The 22,577-nt window shown below is 33.1% G+C and overlaps 1 protein-coding gene across 1 annotated transcript in view; it reads left to right on the top strand.

Annotated features, from left to right (window-relative positions):
• The first annotated feature begins 17,395 nt into the window (after positions 1-17,395).
• The window catches only part of igf2bp3 (insulin-like growth factor 2 mRNA binding protein 3), an 83,213-nt gene continuing 78,031 nt past the window's right edge, over positions 17,396-22,577 (top strand). The window contains exons 1-2 of the mRNA XM_039736484.1: positions 17,396-17,725; positions 18,712-18,772. Coding sequence (XP_039592418.1) covers positions 17,551-17,725; positions 18,712-18,772 — 236 coding nt within the window. The 5' untranslated portion in view covers positions 17,396-17,550. The remainder of the gene's footprint in view (positions 17,726-18,711; positions 18,773-22,577) is intronic.

Raw genomic sequence — 22,577 nt, forward strand, 5'->3', positions numbered from 1 at the left:
TGGATGGAAGTTTACAAAACTAAACAAGCAACTGCATTATTTCTTTCATCACATGCACATGTTTAGTGAATTGTGCACTGTATTCTGTAGATAAGAGTTAAAACTAACATGCACAGTAGCTGTCTTGAAAGTTAATTTACATGAAGGAAAAAGTGTGCTAATTAAACCAAAGAGACCAAAATAGACAAGAAATAGGAAAAAGTAAGTAATTTTTGGGAGGCAGGATCAATATGTTGATTTCCTACTTTCAAAGGATTGTTTATGGATTGTTTCTATGATAAATTCTAATGAGAAAAAAGCACATTTATATTAATGGTTTCTAAAATAATGAATTATTAATGTACATGTTTTACTTAAAAAACTCTGCTTTACTGTAGATTTAAAGTGAAAAGGTGAATACATTTGAGCATTATTAAACTACAGTCAAAGCAAGCATTTTCGAAATTGTCCATGCTAAGCAGACATGTAATTTTTTAAGAATAAAAATGCATGTTTAACAAGTTCAGAGTTTTTATTTTGTATTAAATTTCCTTTAAACGTGGACAATTAAAACAAATACTTTTCTATATATCTTTGTCCATCCCTCTGTTAGCCACTTCTGCCTAGTGACAATTTATGTCCTAGCCGCAGGCATAGGAGGAGGAGGAGGAGGGGGAGAAAGATGAGACCCAGGCATGATTTATATAGCAGTGCGGCACTAACTAACCCAGTCACCATTCTGTGTTTGAATACAAGAAACTCTTCATGTTATAACTTGTGAAACATTTTGGAAATACGATGGGAAGTGAACACATAACTGCATATGTTCACCTAGTTCACTGGTGAACTTTAAACACTGATGAATACCCAAATTATTTGCCATTCCTTTCTTAACAACTAACAGACATTGTATCCCATTTTTTTGCACACATTTAAAGATGTTACACATTAAATTGCTTTCAACCTGACCTCTTAAGAGAAACACAACTAAAACAAAATAAGTTATCCCTGTGAGCACTAATACAGTTATAACATTCACAAAGCTTTTTTATGCCATGGAAATAAAAAATTTTGCCCCATTTGTGGACTTGATGTTTTTTGTGATCCTGCATGTCTCACAAAGGTAGCCCTTCTGATTGGGAAACAGATGGTAGTCACACAAGTCTCAAACGAGTGTTCACAATGCAGTCTTTGCCAAACATAGTGTGCGAGAAGGGGCAGTGTCACGAAGCAGAACAGAGATGACTGTCATACTTGCATTTCCTTGATTAACTGCCACAAAAGCCAAAGAAATTCAATATAACACTAAATGATTATGTGGGTCTTTTATTGCAACCAATATGGACTACAATAACAACATCATAAAAATTATCCACAAGATCTTGCCAGAAATGGATTAGAACTTGAGGTCCTTGGGTACTGAAGAATCACCCAACATGTGGAGACCTTGTTGTTGTTTTTTTTTTTTTTTAATGAAGAATAGATTCGACTGATCCATAACTAATATACTGTATAGTGTCCGCTATCGTACACATCATCACTCTATAATTATCCATTATGAGACACTTTATCCTAAGAGAATTTTCTTCAGTCAGCAATGTCAAAGGCCAACTAGACCTTGGTTTATTTTCGAAAGACTTTCTGCCATGTTGGAATACTGCATCCTATGTCTTGAACAGAGATTTATGAAGAGGCTGTTCTGGTACATCTTAACTCACAGTCTCACAAGTATATTCTCTACAATTAAAAAAAATCAATGAAAACACAGCATTGTGGTTGATTCTGCAGTTCTTGGTATACACATGTTGATGTTTTTTCTTCTGAAGAAGCATACGTTATAACCCACAATTGCTAGAAGTTGTAATTCACATATTTAAGCGCACAGGAGCTAATTTTTGACCACTCACTGCACCATCGTAATACTCCTTTTGAGGTTGGGCTCAAAGGTTTTTGATTATCCTTTAAGCATTAAATTATATCTGACTTCAACTGTATACTCTGTTCACCTTAAAATTACATTTCAGTATATTTACTAATGAGTCACTTCATTAACTTTACTTTCTGTAACATGTTAAACTACTTTCAATTGTATAAATCCACAATATTTCTTAGAAAAATCTGTAAAGCGGCACCTTACAACTCACAAGATGAAGACCTGCTGTCACTATACTTTGTAACCTTTGTGCATTATTTTATTTCAGTATAATGTCATAGAATGGAAATTGGCATCAAAATAACATTCACCTAAAATGAAGCTTGAGCAACTGACATACAACTTGCTTATAACTTCTCACAACCATGCAAATGTTTTGGCTGTAAATATAATTTGAAAATGGACAATGCAACAGAAATATTGCAGAGTGGAATTACCCTTTTCAAAAAGTTATATGGTCCAATTTTATGACACATGTTGTGCTGATTTCAGTGATAGCCTGGCTGCAAATCACACAATAAATGTCAGATTTAGTTCAAGAACATAATGTGGTATTTTCATTTTAGGAACAGCATTTATTTAATACATTTGAACATTTTTTAATATTGCTATTCTCTGTTTTATTTACAATTACGATTTAACTATGATCTTAACTAATGAAGTGTAAAACAGTTTATAGTGCTCAAGATAGACACAATCAGATAAAGTCCATATTTCGCTACTACCTGCAAAGTAGATTTAATCTTTTACATAATTCTATTAGCAGCACACAATATTATGATTGTATATTGTACAGTTAAAGATTACAATAAAGTACCACACAGACCGATTACTGAAATACACGTACACATTCAAATAAAAAAATACAATGTTCAAATAAAAGAGCAGACCATCAAAAGGAGTTTCATAAAAAATACAGTTAGAATATAACATTATAATACCCCAGTGCATGACTAATTTTAAAAAAAGATATAGCACATGAAAAATGTATATATTTGGGTTGAGCCTTCACTGCTACCAGTCAAAGTCTGTGTCAAGTATAGCGTTGCCATTGGTATCACATGGAAAAGCATGGACTCTTGAAACTTGTAAATGAAAGAAGATGCTTTAAAATACCAGAATAAAAAGTCAGATATTCAGTAATGTTACGGAAGAATACCTGGGAAGAAAAGCGACAAAGCTGAAAGACCTCTTGCTGATAGTACTGTAACAGAGTTTTGGATCAGTAAGAAGGTCAGTGTAAGAAGATGCTAATCATCCTCACTGGACTTAACAGGTCTGCTTAGTAGTGAGACATTTGAACAAACAGATTTATCAGTCAGTAACAATGTTTTTTTGTTTGTAATTACATCCTAAAGGGACTATAGTAAGAAACTGAATGTCCATATCATACACCATCACTTTCTGAAAATGTGCATGCCTGTACAGGGTTGTAGGGACTCTAAGCCTTTCCCAGTATGTCTGGAAACAGGAGAAGCTCCAAGGCTGGAAGAGATGTCAGCAATTCCCATAAAAACTAAGCCAACCAATCAACATAACATGTACATCTTTGGGATATGGGAAGAACTTAGAGAATGAGGCAAACCTTTGAGATCCTGGGAAGAACTAACTACAAGAACAATAACAAAAAAGAAAAATGTGTTTTACTCAGATAACAAGATTCCTTCTATGTTTTGAGAGACTGCTGCTTCACATGTTCATAAATGTTTACTAGAAAACTCTTCTGGTGAATGAAAGACTTCAGGTAACAACCAAAAAGGTTTATGTGCACACTACAGATGAGATACCTGATACTTGACAATTTATTTTTACAGTCATTTCACTAGTTCATTACTTGACACAGAAAACTGAAAAATAACATTTATTGAGTCACAATTAATAATGCACTGAATACAGAATGACTAAGGATATACTCAAGAACTACTGGAATTTAATAACTATATGTGAATCCTAGAAGTTTTCAGTTTCACAGTTGGCTTCTTTGTAACAAATTAAAAGATACCAAGATTGTAAACTGCTCCAAGCATTCACATCAAATTACTGATTAAATACATAATATAGATTATGTGTTTTGCACTAATGCATTTGATTAATCTTTTTTTTTTTGTTTGTAATTATGTAGTTTTGCCATTAAATAGCCACTGATTATCTATATAATACCAGTACTTTATGATACTAGTCAATCCCCAAACCATATATGTAATATATAAATTTAATGCTGGAATAATTTTAAATGTCATAACTTGTACAGTTAGAAATAGAAAACTCATAATGAAAAAAGAACACCTGAAAATAGTATTTAAGCAGCCAAGAACCAGGAAACAATGCAATAACAATTCTCTTTATGTATTCAAGAGGAATTATAAAATGTACTGCTTTAAAAGGATCATTAACGGTCATCTGTAATCTGTTTGAATGTACCGACAAAGTCAGCAGAAATGGTATAATAAACAGAAAAATATCCATCCATCCATTTTCCAAACCGCTGAATCCGAACACAGGGTCACGGGGGTCTGCTGGAGCCAATCCCAGCGAACACAGGGCACAAGGCAGGAACCAATCCCGGGCAGGGTGCCAACCCACCGCAGACAGAAAAATATGTGCTTTTTAATCATTTCAGTGACTTAAATTATAACATTAAAATATTTACAATCAGCATATTATAAACAGTTTTTATTTCTCATAACATGTTGACGAGTAATGATAATGTAATATTCAATAAAAACGGAATCCTTGGCAACAAACATGATAGACAGAAAATGCGTATTTCACTGACAGAAAACAATCAAAACACAGCAAACAAAAGATGATTTAATGGACAATGTATACTATTAAGTGATACATAAGATAAGAACAATGAACAAAAAAAAAATCACAACTTATTGCAAATAATGTAAATCACGAGATTATACAAGAGAAATTTGCTTAGCCTCTTTTTGAGGCAAAGTAAGTATCCTTGCGTTTAAATAAAACAATCAAAATTAATGTATACTATCTGCCATATTATGCACTTCCAGTTTGAAATATCCTACTACATTCCTCCTTACTTTCAAAACTTCAGTTTGCTACATTTACTAATTATTCACGATGTGCCTAACATAACATACTGTAAATGAAAGTTTCACCTCTATTGTTCTTCTTAAATGAAATCTGTCATTTACCTTATTTACCATACTATTATGGTCCACATTTTGCCATCTTTGTTTATTTGATTACAATAAATTATATATGGTTATATATGATTTATGCACTGGATTTAAATTATAGATCTTCTTAGCACATTTATCTTCAGCATATCTAACAGTAAATATAGGAAATATCAAGTCAAATACAGAAGTATGAAAAAAATAGAATGGTGCTATTTTTGCAGTAAACACTACAACACTACTTTATACAACAGAAAGCCATAACGGCATATGGGTTTAAATGAAATCTTTATCTAATTTCTAAGAGTAAACAAATTATATACATTGTAAAAATACAAATCTTAAATAGTTTTAAAGAGTAGAGTATAAGAAATACAAAGATGAGGACACAAATTGAAATAATTTGAACAATTGTTTTAAAGGCACAAATTAAACATCATTCAGCTGTTTGTGATGCTTTACTTGTTCTATTCTTTAAATCAGAACATCTATATCTGAGGCAGGTGTATAAATTATATATATGAGTGGTAAGTTGACATTTTAGTTTGTGATGGTATGTCTTAATCAACAAACTATTTTTTTATTATGAAGAACAAATTTCACAAGGATTTATTGTGAAGAAAAACTTACATATGCAAAGGGAACAACAGACAATAGTAGTATGGATTAGAAATAAAGGTGTGAAATATTTTTATTTTCAGCATTTTGTAAAACATTCTGCAAACATCCTAATAAAATATTGGATACTTACAGTATGGTAAAAAGACATTAACCAGTAGAAAACCCTAAAAGTAAAATGCCTTTTTTTGATTTATAAGGACGATTTACAATATATGTCTCATGTTACCCTGTATAGCGATATCCCAACTGAAACTTAAATGGCAAAATTAATTCTATTTAGAATTTACTTTTGTACATAAACTTCAGCAAAAAAATGCTATTTACAAATCTTTGACAACAACAAATTATTTCAATTTTCTCACACAGCCATTTTGTCCAGAAAGAAAATAAGTCATAATCATTCCAAAATAATTAATACCAGTAGTTTTTAATATACTAAATATTATGTTTACATAAACCTATCGCTTAAACATTAATAATTTAACTTTTACAGTAGAATACTGAACCCTTGCTGCTGTTTAATGTGTAATGATAATGTTAAACTTATATTTTAAACTTGTGCGATATAAAATGAAGTTCACATGACAAGGATCAGTAAAGACACAATAAACTATATAATTCAGTTATCTAGACAACATTACAATAGATAAAAAGGCAGAATGTAAAAACAACAAAAGATATTGTATTATTATGTTTATATTCATAGACTTAAGTAATATATAGAAAACTATTATGATCTATAACATCCTGTACTGAAAACAAAATTATAATAGCTTAGTTTAAAGAGGCAAAGATTTAATAATAAATGCATCTTTTTACGACAACAGAAAGATATCACAAGTCATATCATATCAGAATAAAAACAATTAGCTGGAATATTTTTTTCTTACATACCTCAGAAATACTGTATATGAAGTCTCTATTAATTTACAACTTCTAGATTCCACATATAGAATAGAAGAATTGTAAAGCTGCTAAAGCTGCTGTAGATAATGGGCCTTTTGAAAATTAACATTTGTACCTGTTGTTTTTCAAAGTTTACTTTGTGATGTGCTGGTGCTCACAGATTCCCAACTAGTTAAGGAATGATCCTGATGATACTTTTTTTAACTGAGGATTCCTCTTGTTCAGAATAAATTAACAACAGCAAAAGTGTATAAAAGCTGTAATATATTTAGTACAGTATGAACAATACAATAAACATGGACATACACGCAATCTTTAACAGTGATTTACTTTTAAGTTAGCTAAAATAGCCTGAAGTCTTCTATTAATATAGTTATCAGTTTTATTTTTGAAATAAATATTACATTAAATGTAACTACCTACAAATGATTGGTCACACAAAAAAAAGAATATAAAAACTTTAAGCAAATATGGAATAGGAGGAAAGGCATAACTAAATCCTGAAAAACAAAATATCATGTGGATAAAGGCATGCTAACAACTTGTAAGAACTGTAAGTACCAGAAAAAAGGACTAATATGTTTTAGGTATCACTACTATTGATTAGCATAACGATTTAAGTTTTCTATGTTATTCATAAATATATTACAAGAAAGTAAAGGCAAATAAAACAAGGACAAAATATGTTAAAATATTCTTTTTATTTATCAAAGTAAACATAAAAAATCTACACTGGACTATGACTGCACATACTGTACAAAACTTACATATGTATAATTTCCTAAACCTTTTTTATTATTTACAATTTGTGAAACAAACATTTTAGTTAGATAATTGTGTAATAGGTTTACAATGGCTAGAAGATGTAAATACTGCAGATTTTATATATTAATACCTTTTGTACTTCTCTTCTGCAGAATTCAACATAATTTTATATTTTATATATAATTTGTGATGTGAAAAAGAATACAAACATGTCACATTTACAAATAGTACAAAATCTAGTCCATTGTTTGCCTGAAAGTGCAAATAAAGCATGCCAAATAAAATGAGTCACCAAAATGAAATCTATTCTTTAAAACTAAGTTTATTACAATAAAATTAAGTCATATCCCAACGACATACAGTGAACACACTGACTCTGGTAAAGTGAATATGTTATTTGGAAAGGCATCACTAAAATATTATAGAGTTTAAAAAAGAATCTTAAGTGGAAAGTCATTCAAATACAGCAAATAAAAAATCACTTTTTTACAAAATGCTTTCATCATTACATAAATATATTTTTCTTGGAAACTATACAAAGAACAATTATTAACTGATGTCCAGATCTGATTGTTTTATTAACTTAGCAGGAACTATGTCCTGAAAGAAAATATGCATTAAAAAGAAATCACCCAAGAATGTTTATTTCAATATTGTACATTGTTAGAATAGTTGTATGATGTAACTTATTGATGATGTAGATTTCAAAAATAAAATGTGATCTACAGCTTCAGTAAAATTCTTGTTTAATGCAGATTTTAACTGTTAAACTGTTGAAGTGTATAAAGTAAAATATATATTTTCAAGACACTTCAATGGAATAAAAACAAAATATGCTGTTAATAGCTTTAATTATGGGTAGACTGTTGCAAATGAAGTATTCATTATTAGCAAACTTATTTAGCATCCTGTCTCTGTTTCTATCCTGAACATGTATAATATTTTAAACAATTACAAGTTTAGTAGCTCAATTAAAAAATATAACTTTCATACAAATAGAATCATTTGAAAAGGTTTTACACATCTGCATTGGTATTGCATAACTTTCAACATGAGGTATACTACATTTAACATTTTAAAATTGCTAAACAAAATATAAACATCATATTTTAATCCAATTGATTTCTTCACAATCAAGTTATAATTGAAAATTAATTAAGTATACCAATAATACTATATACTTAATGTCAAACAGAAGAGGGTTACATTATTACTGTCATTTCTTGATCACAGAGAACTGGCAAGAAATGCAAGTCTTTACAAAAAAATGAAATATACTGCATCACTACTACCTATTATAAATGAAACATAAGCATTATTTAGAAATACAGATGAATGCATTACACAAATACAAACTATACAAATTGGAATTAACAGAATCAACTGTGAAAATTTCTTAAGATTTACAGAACTATTGACTGCTGGAGAAGAGACACAAGTGCCATATTTTATTTGCTACATAAGTAAGTTATTTTTAAACTTGTATAATAGTAAACAAACTTTGTTTCTGCCATTTTCTAATTTAATAAAAATCAGGCACGGTTTAAAAAAAGGTGTTATATTTAATGCAAAATTACAAAAAAAAGTTTAAAAAATTTAGGATTTACAAGAGGAGTGTCTTCTATAAACCTAAAACTTTCCGAATATTTTTTTTTGTGCAAATCAACATGTTTCGATATGTTTCTAGCAAAAAAAATCTTCTTTAACGAGTAAGTACCATGCATATTTGAGAAATTGTATTACAAGTTAAATAACATAATAGGTCAAACATTTAAAAGTTTAGAAATCGAGGACAAAAAAGACTAATTATGTTTTAATAACTACATAATCTGTTTTTTTTAATAAGCTGGCATCAGTACCAACAACAAATATACTGTACATTAATTATTTATTTTTATATATTTGACATGCTTTTACTCTAAAATTCCAAAAAAGAGTCTACACAAAATTCTAATGTTTTCTTATCTAAAAATCATTAACAAAAATAACAATTTGTTGGGGATAAAGATAATCTAAACTTTTCAAGTTGGTGGTTCACTTTGAAAAGAATAAATAAAACTATATGATCAGCCAATTTTTATTATATATATATTTTTATGTCATTTTCTTGTCCTCTACATTATGCAACTATATAGGATTCACGTCAGCATTTACAGATAAAAAGAACCACCCCATGCTTCCTGTAACCACTCAGCCATGAAACCGTCTAACCGTTTTTCAAGAAGGACCATCTATGACTAGCCATTTCAATAAAATCCGTCATATTTTGAAACACAATTACCATTTTCTGAAGCATTTCAATTTCTTGTTATAGATATCCTAGCTAAGCAAAACCTTACGTAACAGAGAAAGCTATAATATTAGTCACAGTGAAACAGTTCCAAGTTGTCTTTACTTAGGCAAATTGCTCAGACAAATCGTGACCAATTTTCCAAATGTTTTTCTGTGTTTAATTCATCAGATGTCTATGAATAACTAAACGTATTGTTCTGTTTTAAATTGTGTTATCCTCCAGCTATTGTGAAAACAACCGTTTTACCGTAGGGTAACTCGATAGTAAAATCGCCATGTTAAATTAACACCAGCGGATATATTGCATTTTGTAATTTCAAAGCTGCACATTTATAGCGTGGGAACGTATTTTTGATTATGCTCTGAACAAATCGTTGGAGATCAATTATTGCATGCACTAACTGCAATTTACAAAGTTGTAATGGTCAGATTGAGTGAACTTTTGAAAGCACAATTTATGAATTAAAAAATCTATTTTCCTTCCAATACAAAACGTGTGGTATAAAACGGTAAAATGAATGTATTTTCCTTCTAACGATTTTTACATTTTTTGACAGCGTGAAACATAACAGTCTTTCAAATTATGAACTAAAACGTTAAATCGAGTAAGAAACCAACAATGCACAAAAGAATAAATGATGGTAAACAAACTTAAAATGAACACACGCGCACATCTGTAGCTCTCTCTCTCTCTCTCTCTCTCTTAGTGCACAGTAAAGAATAACCCTACTGCACACGTTTATCAACAATTTTATACCCAAATTATTCAAAGCTCGAACACAAATGTGCTTCCCGTATGTTCGAGGGGGAGTCTCACTCATCTACACCCCCACTGGCTTGTTTGAACAATCTAAAGCATTTAATTATTTAACAAAGTCGGCACGACAGTAATGAAGTGTTTATTTAAAGCATTTGATTATGTATGTTTACACAACTGATAATACTGTATGTAAGCTCAGCCCACAATACACTTTAAATATAAACTTAAGGAGATCGCATTTTAAAAGAATAATTAAAAAAAAAACTTGGAAAAAGCAGGTCACTTACTCAAAAACAAACCGACTGTAATTAAAAAGAATACAACAAAAGCAGGACTGCAACATTTACATTCCATCTCCTCGCCCCCTCCCCAAAAGGCTAATTATTACCTTTAAAATTGAATCCTTTTTATATACATGTGAACTAGGTAGAGTGGTAAATAGTGGCGGAAAACATAAACTCGTATGACCCACTAACCATTTTTTAATGGTGTATTTTTCTGTTAATGTGAGACGCCGGACATGAGGCGAGGTGTGTGATGCACACGGCTTCCTTCCAGTCTGCCCCTATACAATATGGCTATGGGCGCTCTTTTCCTATGGACTGAATGAGTGGGTGGGGGCACTTTGTCTCTTCAGTCTACAGATCTACGAAATCTTGATTTGTTTTCGAAAATAAATCTTTTTTTTTTTACCTGACTGCCGACAGCGGTATGTATCTCTGCAATTATCTGTTACATACTTGCTTTTATTGCTAGTTGTTTTCAACAAAAGGATCGAAACAACGTAATTTTATTTCAGACACATAACGTGTTTCGTTTAGTTGCTGTTCGTTTCACTTCTTACATTTTTATGAACACATGGTGAAAAAGATATTTAAAAAGGCTAAAATCACAATTATACTATAAAATCATAAGCTGTAAGGTGTTCGATTGTTTCACCTTCGAGAGCAAGCAACACGATGTTCATACGGTAGTGGAATTTCGATTTTTATTCTTTTTGTTAATAAATAAATCAGTTTGCTTGAATGCCTGTCTGGATTTTAGATCTGAGTAAACTGAAGGAACTTTGTATTTGGTTAATCCTGGCGTTTCTGTACAGCTTTTAAATTGTTGTCACATACACATTCACTCATTGCATCATAAATAATCACCAAATTGCTTCCATTTCTGCAGGGTGTTTCACGCGCTGTAAATAAACAGCTCTACATATTCTACATTCACTTATTTCAACAATATATAAAGAATTCGTAATGAGGGCTTCCGTAAACTAACTTTTGAAATACTCTGTTATTAAAAAAGGGCAAAACCACAAGCATGGTGATGCTTACTGTTCCTATAAAATGATGTAGCATATAGAATACCTGACTTCGCAGAGACATTTAAGACAAGGACGCACGCGAATACACGCCCACGCCCCCTCCCCCTCCCCGTGTCTATATGCACCGCAAGTCTTTTCGCGCCCTAAAACGTTAAGAAAGGAATGTGCAAAGGAGCCAATGAATGGACGCGAGCGTTCTATTGCGAGCTGGGGCCCCACGAGGTCGGGATTGGTCCAGCTTCATTCACCAATCATAGAGTTCTAGGTAGTAAACGCTGCAAAGAAATAGTAGTGTACGCCCCGCCCCCTCGTGCTGCCTTTGTTGCTGGTACGGCGTGGAGGGTCCATCTGGTTTGCAGAGCTTGTGTGTTAAATTCAAACTGGTAAGTAAACAACAGCTGCAACAAGAACGGAAGCCTAATCGGTTTGATTCTGTTGTTGAATGTGATAATACTCGTGAAAAGCACAAAGAGGCAACATGAGCGGTAGGTTTGATTACAAAAAAATGTCCCATCATACCCATATAACAAAGCAGTTGCATTTTCTTTGGTGAAATGTGCCGTTTTCAGAGTACTTCACTTGTGTTAAAAATGTTCAGTATGTGACAAAATTAAGAAAAGTGAGCAGACATGAATCAAAACATATATCAAGTGGCACTATATCTACGTGTTTTAAAGTAGATAGCTGTATGAGTTTTCAGTAACCCCAATTGCTATGAGCATACTAATATCAAAAGGAGAAAATTGTTGACATATGAAATATTTTATAAAATGCGAGGCCATCTTTGAAATGTTAAGATGACTTTACTGAAATTCATATAAAATATACAGTTACAAAAAAATGAATGCTAATTTCTATTCCATTGCATTTCCACAATTACCAAGTCTTTTACATTTGAAACTAGTTTATTTAAATTTTACTATTAAAAACTTGCTTTGAACAATGAAGAAACTATTTCATTATAGTAAATTGTATAACTTGCAATGTATCATTTACAAAATACTCAGACTGTATGCAACTGATACAGGGTGGTCCAGATCTAATTATGCAGATCCAGATCGTCTGGATGACTTTGGTTCATGCAGGGACAATTCCAGTTCGTCGCGAAGACGATTCTTCATGTCGTCAATTCGCACACTTTTCGATGGTCCGGGATTTTTCGTGTGATTTTCTATGTAATAAACTTAATAAGTTATAGCATAATGAAAATTGCATAATTAGATCTGGTCCATCCTATATTTCAAGTAAGCGTATTGTCATTTTTTAGTGTTGGAAAAATGAACATGTAATTTCATTATTCCTAGAAAATGATAATTCTGACACTAATGGCAAATTGCTTTAACTAGATATTAATACAGTACATAATGCTTTGAAATGTAAACAATTCATTTGACAAAATGATGATAATAATCTAAAATGCCCTTACTTACCTTTCAGTTTTTCAGTAAAAACAGTTTTATGTCATTCTTTGCTAAAATTCTGGTCTTTTGCTTGTTCATGGTACTTTCAGCATTGTACAATTTAGTTTCATCTACATTTTTTTGCTATTTCACTTAAAGAAAGTACAATATAATTATAATTTTAACTGGAAATGAAAATCTATATGTCAACTAAAGCATTGAATACATTACAATATGTCTGGTGTTAAAGGCTTTTATCTAAAAGGTGATTTCAACAATGATCAAATATTAACAGTGATGGTGAGTGAATATTAAACATGTAGTAAGAGACATGTACTGCAACTTCTCTGATTAGACAAACCATTTTTTGTTCAATGTTACGACAATCTAAGCTATGCAAGTGTTTCCATCTTTGAATCATTACATTTTAACATATTCAATTTTCCGTTTGACTTTTTTGTTAAATAATCCTGTTATTTCCATTCATAGTCATGAACATAAAACCCAAAATAATTTAATTTAAAATCTTAATATCTTTTCAAAAATGCATGTATATTTTACACTCCATCCAAAGTAAGTAATATATGAGCGTAACTTCTAGCTGAATTAATTTATCTAAGAAAGAATCACATTTAATCAATAATTTTAGGAATGTTCCCATGCCTGTTGTTCTTTGTTTGTCTTGTTTTCAGGTCTGTTTAAAGAATCTTGCATTTTCTTCCTGTACAACAGTTTTAATATTAATTGTCTTACTTGCAAGCTTAATATGTGATTATAATCTTGTCATGGTGCATACTGTTAATGCTATATACATAACAAAAAGTTATTCCCAAATGTCTAATGTCTTTTACTGTAAACTTAATAAACTCAACACTACAGTCAAGTGTGAACTATAATTATATTGTCTTTGGCTAGACCTGGAACATTACTAAAAGTCTCTCTTATTTTTCCCAGAAGTGTGGAAATGGTTACTGTTATAATTACTTGGGACAACTTTCACAGTGTGTCATGGCAGATCACATGATTACTTTCAGCAGCCAAATTTTTAGTGTACAAGTCACAGGAGCACATGACTCTGACAGGGTGGTTCAGGCAGTACTCAAGGGTCCTTTGAAAGAAGAAAAACATCTTTTCATTCTTCTCATTGTAGTATTTTTGTCATAAATTTGCTATCTTCTGTTGAACAGAGAGCTTAAAAATATTCTGAATTAATATAGTAGTTAAATTCTTTAGGACATTTTCCTGTTTTTGTCCAAGATATTGTTGAATGATTCATGCAAGGTTTACACCGGTATAATTTTGTAGATGAACTCTCTCACTGTTATTGTTTAAATGTTAAATTTGATTTTCAACTTTGTTATTTTAATTTAGTGTTAACATTTCTGTATTATTATTATTGCTTGCTCCTTCACTGTACACTCTACTATATGCATGCAGTTAGAAAGCAGTTATACAGACATTTTTCTTGCTTTGGTTTTTCAAGCATTTATAGCTATACATTTACAATTCCAAAGCACATTAGATTGATCAGTATGTTTTATTTTTCTACCCATGATATTATACTCATTTTATGTACACCATTTACCTTATTTGTGCATATAAAGGATATTCATGTTTTCTGTATTGTACTATTAAAGCTTGTATAGATCATTTTAAAAGATGAATACTATTTAAATTACAGAGAAAAAAGTGTAATGTTCATACACAGTATTAACACAAAAAACATGCATTACATATGTTGGCTTTTTCTTAATCAGATAATAGTGGAATGAGACAGTGTCACTTTTTTTTCAGTGTATTAATATAAATTCCACAAAAAATGTACACTAATGGGCAGCACAGTGGCGCAGTGGGTGGTGCTGCTGCCTCGCAGTTAGAAGACACTTCCCGGGTCAACCCTACGTGGAGTTTGCATATTCTCCCCGTGCAGGCATTGGCAATTCTAAATTGTCCTTGGTGTTTGGGTGTGTGTGTGTGCGTGCCCTGTGGTGGGCTGGCGCCCTTCCCGGGGTTTGTTTCCTGCCTTGCACCCTGTGTTGGCTGAGATTGGCTCCAGCAGACCTCCGTGACCCTGTAGTTAGGATATAGCGAGGTGGATAATGGATGGATGTACACTAATGTTGTCCTCTAAAGAGATAATTTTACTATTGCTTTAAAATCCATTAAACAGGGCTTACATAAATTAAACTTTAACCATTTTAATAATCTTATATTTCAGAATTCTTTATACAGATTTATCAGTCAATTTTAAAAATTTTCTGGATGCAGTAAAATATTGTTTTTTTAGAAGGATAAAATTAAAATGTGAAAGAATTATATGAATTGTTGTTTTGCTGGAGTACATTTTTTAAGTTCAACTTTAACACTCTGGGAGCTTTTTATATAACCACAGCAACAAATAATCTACGTAATTTAGCACAATTAAACTGTTTCATTCTCCTTCAACAATACATTTAATGGTAGTTGATTTAGGCCATGATAAACCAAACATAACATTGCTAAAGCAATCAAATACATGTGATGACAAGGTTTCAGAAAAGTGTTACAGACTAGTGACAAAAATCTAAAAGTACAGTTGTATGATGTGACACATTTTATAGCAAATCACAGTTTTATAGTCGTATTTTAAATGAACCTGTACTAAAACATCTTCATATAGGCTTATCTGTGCATTTACCAACATTTTTAGTAAAAATTAAGTTTTAACTGAAGAGCTTTGCTTCATGAAAACTAATTAAGACAATAAGAAAAATACAAATACAATAATGAAAGTTTAACAAGCAAAATTTTATAACTATATAAATTGGTCACGTTTCAAAATTTTCTTAGCAACACCTTTTCATATTACATCAAAATACATTTCTAAATTTCACCGTATTCAATTTTTGTGTGCAGCCTAGTACATTTCTTTGTCAGAAATTACAACCTTCACCAAATGAATTGTATTAAACGTTTTAAGTTCTGTATTGTGTATTTAACAAAAAAAATGTGTACATTTAAATAACTTCTATATAGTGATTTATGCCATCATCGCCTGTTTACATGTTAGGAGTAGAAATATCCTTGCCCCAAAAATTTTACAAAATGGTGCATGAAGAGAAAACACCGTTTTTTCACGGTAGTAGTAGTAGAGTTTCCGTATTTAGTTCGATGTGAACGCAGTAAAACGAAGATGCACACTGCGCAGTGACAGACCTCTCCTTTGCCAGTATGCTTGCTCATAAGTCTGATATCTAAAACACGTGCACTACACTGAGTGGCTCGTTTTACCCTCTCAGTACTGCGTACCCGCAAGCCAAGCCAATCAACCCCTCCCACTGTTCTCAGTCGCGGCACTTTACCAGAAAGAACCGTATAGAACAACAGGGTTAGAAAGCAAAAAGGTTCGCTTTCCTTTTAGCGTCCTCATTTGATAATAAGACTTGGAAGTTGTATTAAAATAAAATGGAAAATTATTCATTCATCCATACACCTTGTTTGTATAGTATATAATGGGAAAAAAGCTAGGTTAATATGGAGACGAACGAAAAAGAGTGGCGGGGGACTTAGTGATCATTCAGTTAGCACGTATACTAAATTAATATGCGTAGACAAGTATAAGTGTGTGTACTTAGATTCATATACTGGATAACGGTAATTCATAAAGGCTGCCCGTATCCTGTCACTAAAAGCTTGCAGTTACATTTTACAGAAGCCCCTCTAGTTTGACGAATACTACACAGGGATTTTTTTTCTTTTCATATCCCAGAACCAATGGGTGCCTCACCATACAGAGTAACACGCTCAAATCACATCCAAGTGATGATACCGCAGCGAACTTGAGGTCCTTAAAAGACTCACGTCACTAGCACAAATCTCCTTCCTTACCCTTACTGACCGTCATCATCATTACAACTATCCTCCTCCTCCTCCTTCTTCCTCCTCCTCTCAGTCCCCACCCAACTCCCGTGCCATTATCCCCCAATCTGCTACCTAATTGAGGAACTAGGATTTCTCACGTGAGAAGTTGATTTGAAGTTTGAACACGTGGCTCATTCAAAAAAGCCGGAATATTCAAGTGATTTTTTTCCTCTAGATATTATTTAGGGGCGGTGCCAACATTAACGAAGTGTGACATTTTCACAATTTGCCTGCTAAAGGGGTTGGGGAAGAGGGAAAAAACGGAGGGGGGCAAAAAAGGAATAAAAATAATAAAACACAAAAAAGTAGATTTTCCGTCCTTTTAGACTAAACCAGCTATGCTCCGGGTTAGAATGATCTTAGGTTAACTTTTTTTTTTTTTTTGCGAAAACGAAAGGAAGGGAGGGGGACACCATAGCACTATTCGGTCACACTGACTTAAAGATCGGAGAGAGCGCGTCTAACAGCTTATTTTCTGCAAGGGTTTTGCAGTCTTTCCCCCCCTCTCTCCTTTGATCGGGGTAATCGCCATGAATAAGCTGTATATCGGTAATTTGACGGAAGACGCGAGTCCGGTGGAGTTAGAAAGTCTCTTCAAAGAATGGAAGATCCCTTTCAGCGGCCAGTTTCTTGTTAAAACTGGTTACGCGTTTGTAGACTGCCCAGACGAGAATTGGGCAATGAAGGCCATCGATAAACTCTCAGGTAAGTGCTTACGAACATTTTGTGGGAACATCAGGATAACTCTGGTATTTTTATTTATTTTTTAAATAAATTGTGATTTAAACTAGGTGGTGAACGTTAGGTTTGCCTAGTTTCGTGTCTACTATCAAATCCGAGGCCGGGTGCGCGCTGCCAGAAGGCTCACTGTCAAACGAAAATGAATCGCGTGCATTTGGTAAGGTCAAAGTACTAGACCTATCTCTTCCCAAATCGACACTCATTTCCTCCGCTACCGGTCCCCGAGCCATCATAACCCGGAGAAATAGCTTCTCGTGTAACGTAGACATGTGAATTTTTTACAAGTACGGCTCCCACATAGCTTGCGTGACCACCACTAGTGAGGGCATATTTTATTTACGTCTACCAATACATGTGGCCTGTAGGTTAAATTTGTCATTTGCATAGCACGTTGGTTGTAAATATTAACCCAAACAACTGATTATCAGTTGCAGGACCCCAGTCATTTGAAAGTACAAGTACGTGAAAGAAGCTGAATTGATTAGTGTATCTTGTTTTGATTCATTTAAAATCTTCATCCCGATCATGGGCCTCACATTTGGAGCACACCTAAATAGCAAATTAACGGCAAAAGGTTGTTCCATGCCATGCATATGCATATACAGCATAAATTTAATGCTGGGCGCCCCACCATATATATATATATATATATATATATATATATATATATATATATATATATATATATATATATATCTCGCATTTATGCGCACCGCACTTTGGCGCAGGGAGCGTTTTGTGTCCATGGCCATCGTGCTTGAAAGCCCGTACGGCTTCATGTTGGACCACACGCGTACATCTCGTGCGTCAGGCGCTGCGCTCTCGCTTGCAAAAAATCGCTTAAAACTGTGCTCCGCAGGACCATTTGCTTTTGGTCTTAAGTGTGGGAAATTGATGGAGGGAGCTAATCAAAGTCGATAGCTGGGCCTTATAATTTTTCTTGTTTACAGGTAAAGTGGAGCTTCATGGAAAACTATTAGAAGTGGAGCATTCTGTCCCAAAGAGACAAAGGTAACGTTTTTCCACTATGGAATGTATAGTTGTGTGTGGGGTGTTTTTTTTTTTTTTAACAACGCTCTTTCCAGTGTATGTGTTTTTCATTTTATAGTAGTTCTACCTCTCCATTTGCTACTATAAGCGACACACTGGGCCTTGACGACTCCATTAAGTAGTATGGTGTGTGTGTGTGTGTGTTTTGCCCCCTAGGCCGATTTTAAGGATAGGTCTGGAATCCAAATTTGAAGCAAGGATTAATGCTGCTCTGCATTGGTTTTTGCAGTAATGTTTTTAGGCGTTAGCAGGAAGTGGAATGTTTTGTATTAGTGCATGCAGGCACGTGAGCAGATTTCAAAACCATTCTGAAGAATATCGGCCGAATCGTGGTAACCACCTCTACAGCCTCGGTGTGGATTGTTTATTTTGACATCCTGCAGCAGTCATTTGTTTTGATAGATCACGTTTAGGTGTATTTTAATTCTACTTTGAGTATTTTCATATTTTTTTCACATTATATTTGGTTCCTATTTTATGCATTTATCGAAGTTTGTACGACTGCAGTATCAGCATATGCATCAATATGTCATGTTGCAAATTTCTTTAAACTTGTGTAGGAATGGGATAGAACATTTGATCGCTATATTATACCATTTTTCGTCTGACGTGGCATTTTTTCCCTAGTTAAAGCTCGTATTTCAAACACTAAATTCAGAATTTGCAATTAAGATGTGCGCGATCTTCTGCTGTTTAAATTTCTGCGTTTTACGCATGCTTTTAAAATAGTTCAGCAGTTTAAGATAATTTAAGAAATACTCTGGCGTAAAGCATGCCCACCGTATTTTTTTTAATTAAGTTGTTCAAAAATAGACTTCGAGAAAAGCAGTATATATTTTGTAAATGGAATTCACAACTGTAAAGTACCTTGCTAATTTTTGTTTTGAGCTAGAACCATTTGTTACTGGTTTTTAAGGTTATTAAACAGTAATTGTGAAATTGAAATGCATTACTCTTGTAATCAACTGTTTTAATCAGATCTTGATGTTGGTGGAGTCTGTGCTTTGCTTAAAATAAAGTATAGGGTGGTCCAGATCTAATTATGCAATTTTCATTACGATATAACAACGTGCAACGCATATTGTTGGAGGATTTTGGACCGCCTGTAGTGCATAGGAACACGATCTCCCAAATCAACAAAATTTTGACCGGACATGTAGCGCCAATCACCTGAAATTGTATTTACCTGCATTGCATTTAAGAGTTGCATAATTTTAGATCTGGACCACCCTGTAGTTAAGCATTCTCATTTCTGGATTCTTTGGGGATGTGTTGGAGATGGAATGGGAGTCTCCATTTCCTTTTGGCCTCCACGTGATACGGAAAGAGTTGGTTTACTTCAATTCAGGGTCTCGCGTGGATTAGTAATTCAGTTCCCAGCTGTCCAAATTAAGTATAGTAAAGTTAAGGAGAATGCTTTTTAAGACTTGGTGTATTTTATTTTTTATTATTATTTTTTTTTTTTTTAAGAATTACAATCACAGGATTTCAGTGACTTCATCCTTTTCTGCCACATGCTACAACAAGCATTTTATTCCAGGGTTTCGTACATACTGATTTCACCTGAATAGTTTTAAATAAGTTCTTGTATATTCTAAAATGGAGTGAGTGTGTTGGTTTTGTGTGCTCTAGAGGAGTCCTATTAGGAATGGGCATCTTACTTTGTAAATTGATAGGTTGACTCAGTTGCATGGTTTTGGTTGGTTTTATCCTTTAAAATATTAAACATTATTATATCAAATTAATTTTGGTTATATGTAGACTAGTTAGAATCCGATTGCTTTAATACTATACAAAATGGTAATGTTAGCAATACAAGGGACACAAGACAGGGTTATTAGGTATTAATTTTGTGAAGGTGGTCTTTCAGGGTTGTTTCTTTTTCATGTGTTTTTCTAGGTTTCCATTTTGATTTGTTACCATTCTGTGTTCTGATTAGTGTGGACATGTGGCACCTTTGTGAAAAATATGGGTCTGGGGAGATGTAGTGACATGGTCAAAGATGTTCTCACAATGCATTTTAAAAATCAGTCTATTGATTTTTGTTAGTCATTTTCTGATGGCTAAGCTTAAATTTTTATTTTACACTCTGAAGAAAGCAGAAAGGATTATGGTTTGTCAGAGTTGAAAATTTAGTGTTCAAAAAAATAATAAAAGTAGCTAAAATGTAAATTTTGAAGACCTTTTGGCAACTGAGATAATGACCAACAACTGTATGAATATACACCTGTTACTAGACATTTATCAGACTTCAAGGTAGCCACTACATTTTCTGTCAACTAAAACAGGAATACGAGTATAAATAGAGGCACAGCATATTGGTAAACCAGGAAATTTTTAACAAATTGTTTTTGGCTAGTCTATTAAGTCTTTGGCTTTGGGATCCTCTGTACTAACACCCCATTTTGCCAGAGTGCTAAAGACACAATTCAAGAAGAAACTTCTGGCACGCATGCAGAGACACTGTCTGACCAGAAGAGTCACCATGGGTAAAGAACAACGTGGATCTTCCATTGGGTTTGACCATAATGTCAAAAATACTTAAGGTGAGAAAATTATTTAGGCCAATAGTGATAATTGCTGCAGTATACAGTAATGGTGTTTGTACTCCAATATGAACATTTCAATTAAAATACAATGCACAGTCAAAGATCCACTAAAGTTTTACATTTTTTAAAGCAAGTAACCCAAGTTCAGGATGTACAAATAATTGAATATCAAAACATGGTATTCCTATGTTTAAATGGTTATCTTTAGCTGCTTTTTAACCTAACATTTCCTGTCCAGTTGAATAGTATGGTGAAACCTATAAAGGCCACTAGTAAAATATACATTTAAATACTTTTATGCCAATCCAAATCAATCCTCTGCTGGCTCATTATGCCAAAATGTAAATTGAGTATGCCTGTTAAAGTACATATTTCTGAGATACTCTGGTGTTATCTCTCACGTTATCTGACTGTTCACTTGTGCAAAAGTTGAGGTGGACACTGAGTGGAAAGTATAGTGTATTGGTGAATGAGTAGAATACAGCTTTAAAGATTATCATGGAAAGAAGTGTTCAAACCCAAATAATACTGATGGCATTTTGGGGCTGCTTCTTTTCAGTAGTCTTTGTCAGGTAAGGCAGTCCTGTGCTAAACCTTCTAGAGTTGGTGTAATTGACTTGTGCAGTAATTTAAGGCTGGAGACCCATTAAGCCTTCTCTTGGTACGGTGTATCTTTTTGAGAAAGGGAACTTTTGAACTGTAGGTTCCCTCCTTTTATATTTAAAAAAAATCCACCCTTGTCAGTGTCAACATACCTGATCTTACCCTTTCACCACAGGTTTAGGGATTTTTACGTCCTGATATGCAATAGAAGTTAATCTTCACTTCTGCTTCTAGCTGGCTAGCCAACGTAATCCCATACAAAGTACCAGCTCTTCCCTTGTTTGTGTTTTGCACAATTTTTTCTTGGCATCCGTCTTGGTTGGGTAGACACAAATTTTATTTGTGCATGGGCTGAAATAGAGACCTGCATTCTAACAGAACTTGGTTTAATTCATTGGAACCTGGATAAAGGGGATTTTTGAATAAACTTTTGGAGTAAATTTAATGTACCTCCTTTTTATACTTAATCTTAAACTTTATTTTTAACGTAGAGCTGTCTTTTGTTGTTGACACTGCCAACATTTCTGTCGGTGAATTTACAGGTGGACATTCTGTAAGCTGTACCAACCTGAAACCACCTGCTGTAATATGCTTTTTTTTTTTTTAAAAGCTGC

The sequence above is a fragment of the Polypterus senegalus genome, chromosome 15, assembly GCF_016835505.1.
Source record: "Polypterus senegalus isolate Bchr_013 chromosome 15, ASM1683550v1, whole genome shotgun sequence".
Lineage (NCBI taxonomy): Eukaryota > Metazoa > Chordata > Cladistia > Polypteriformes > Polypteridae > Polypterus > Polypterus senegalus.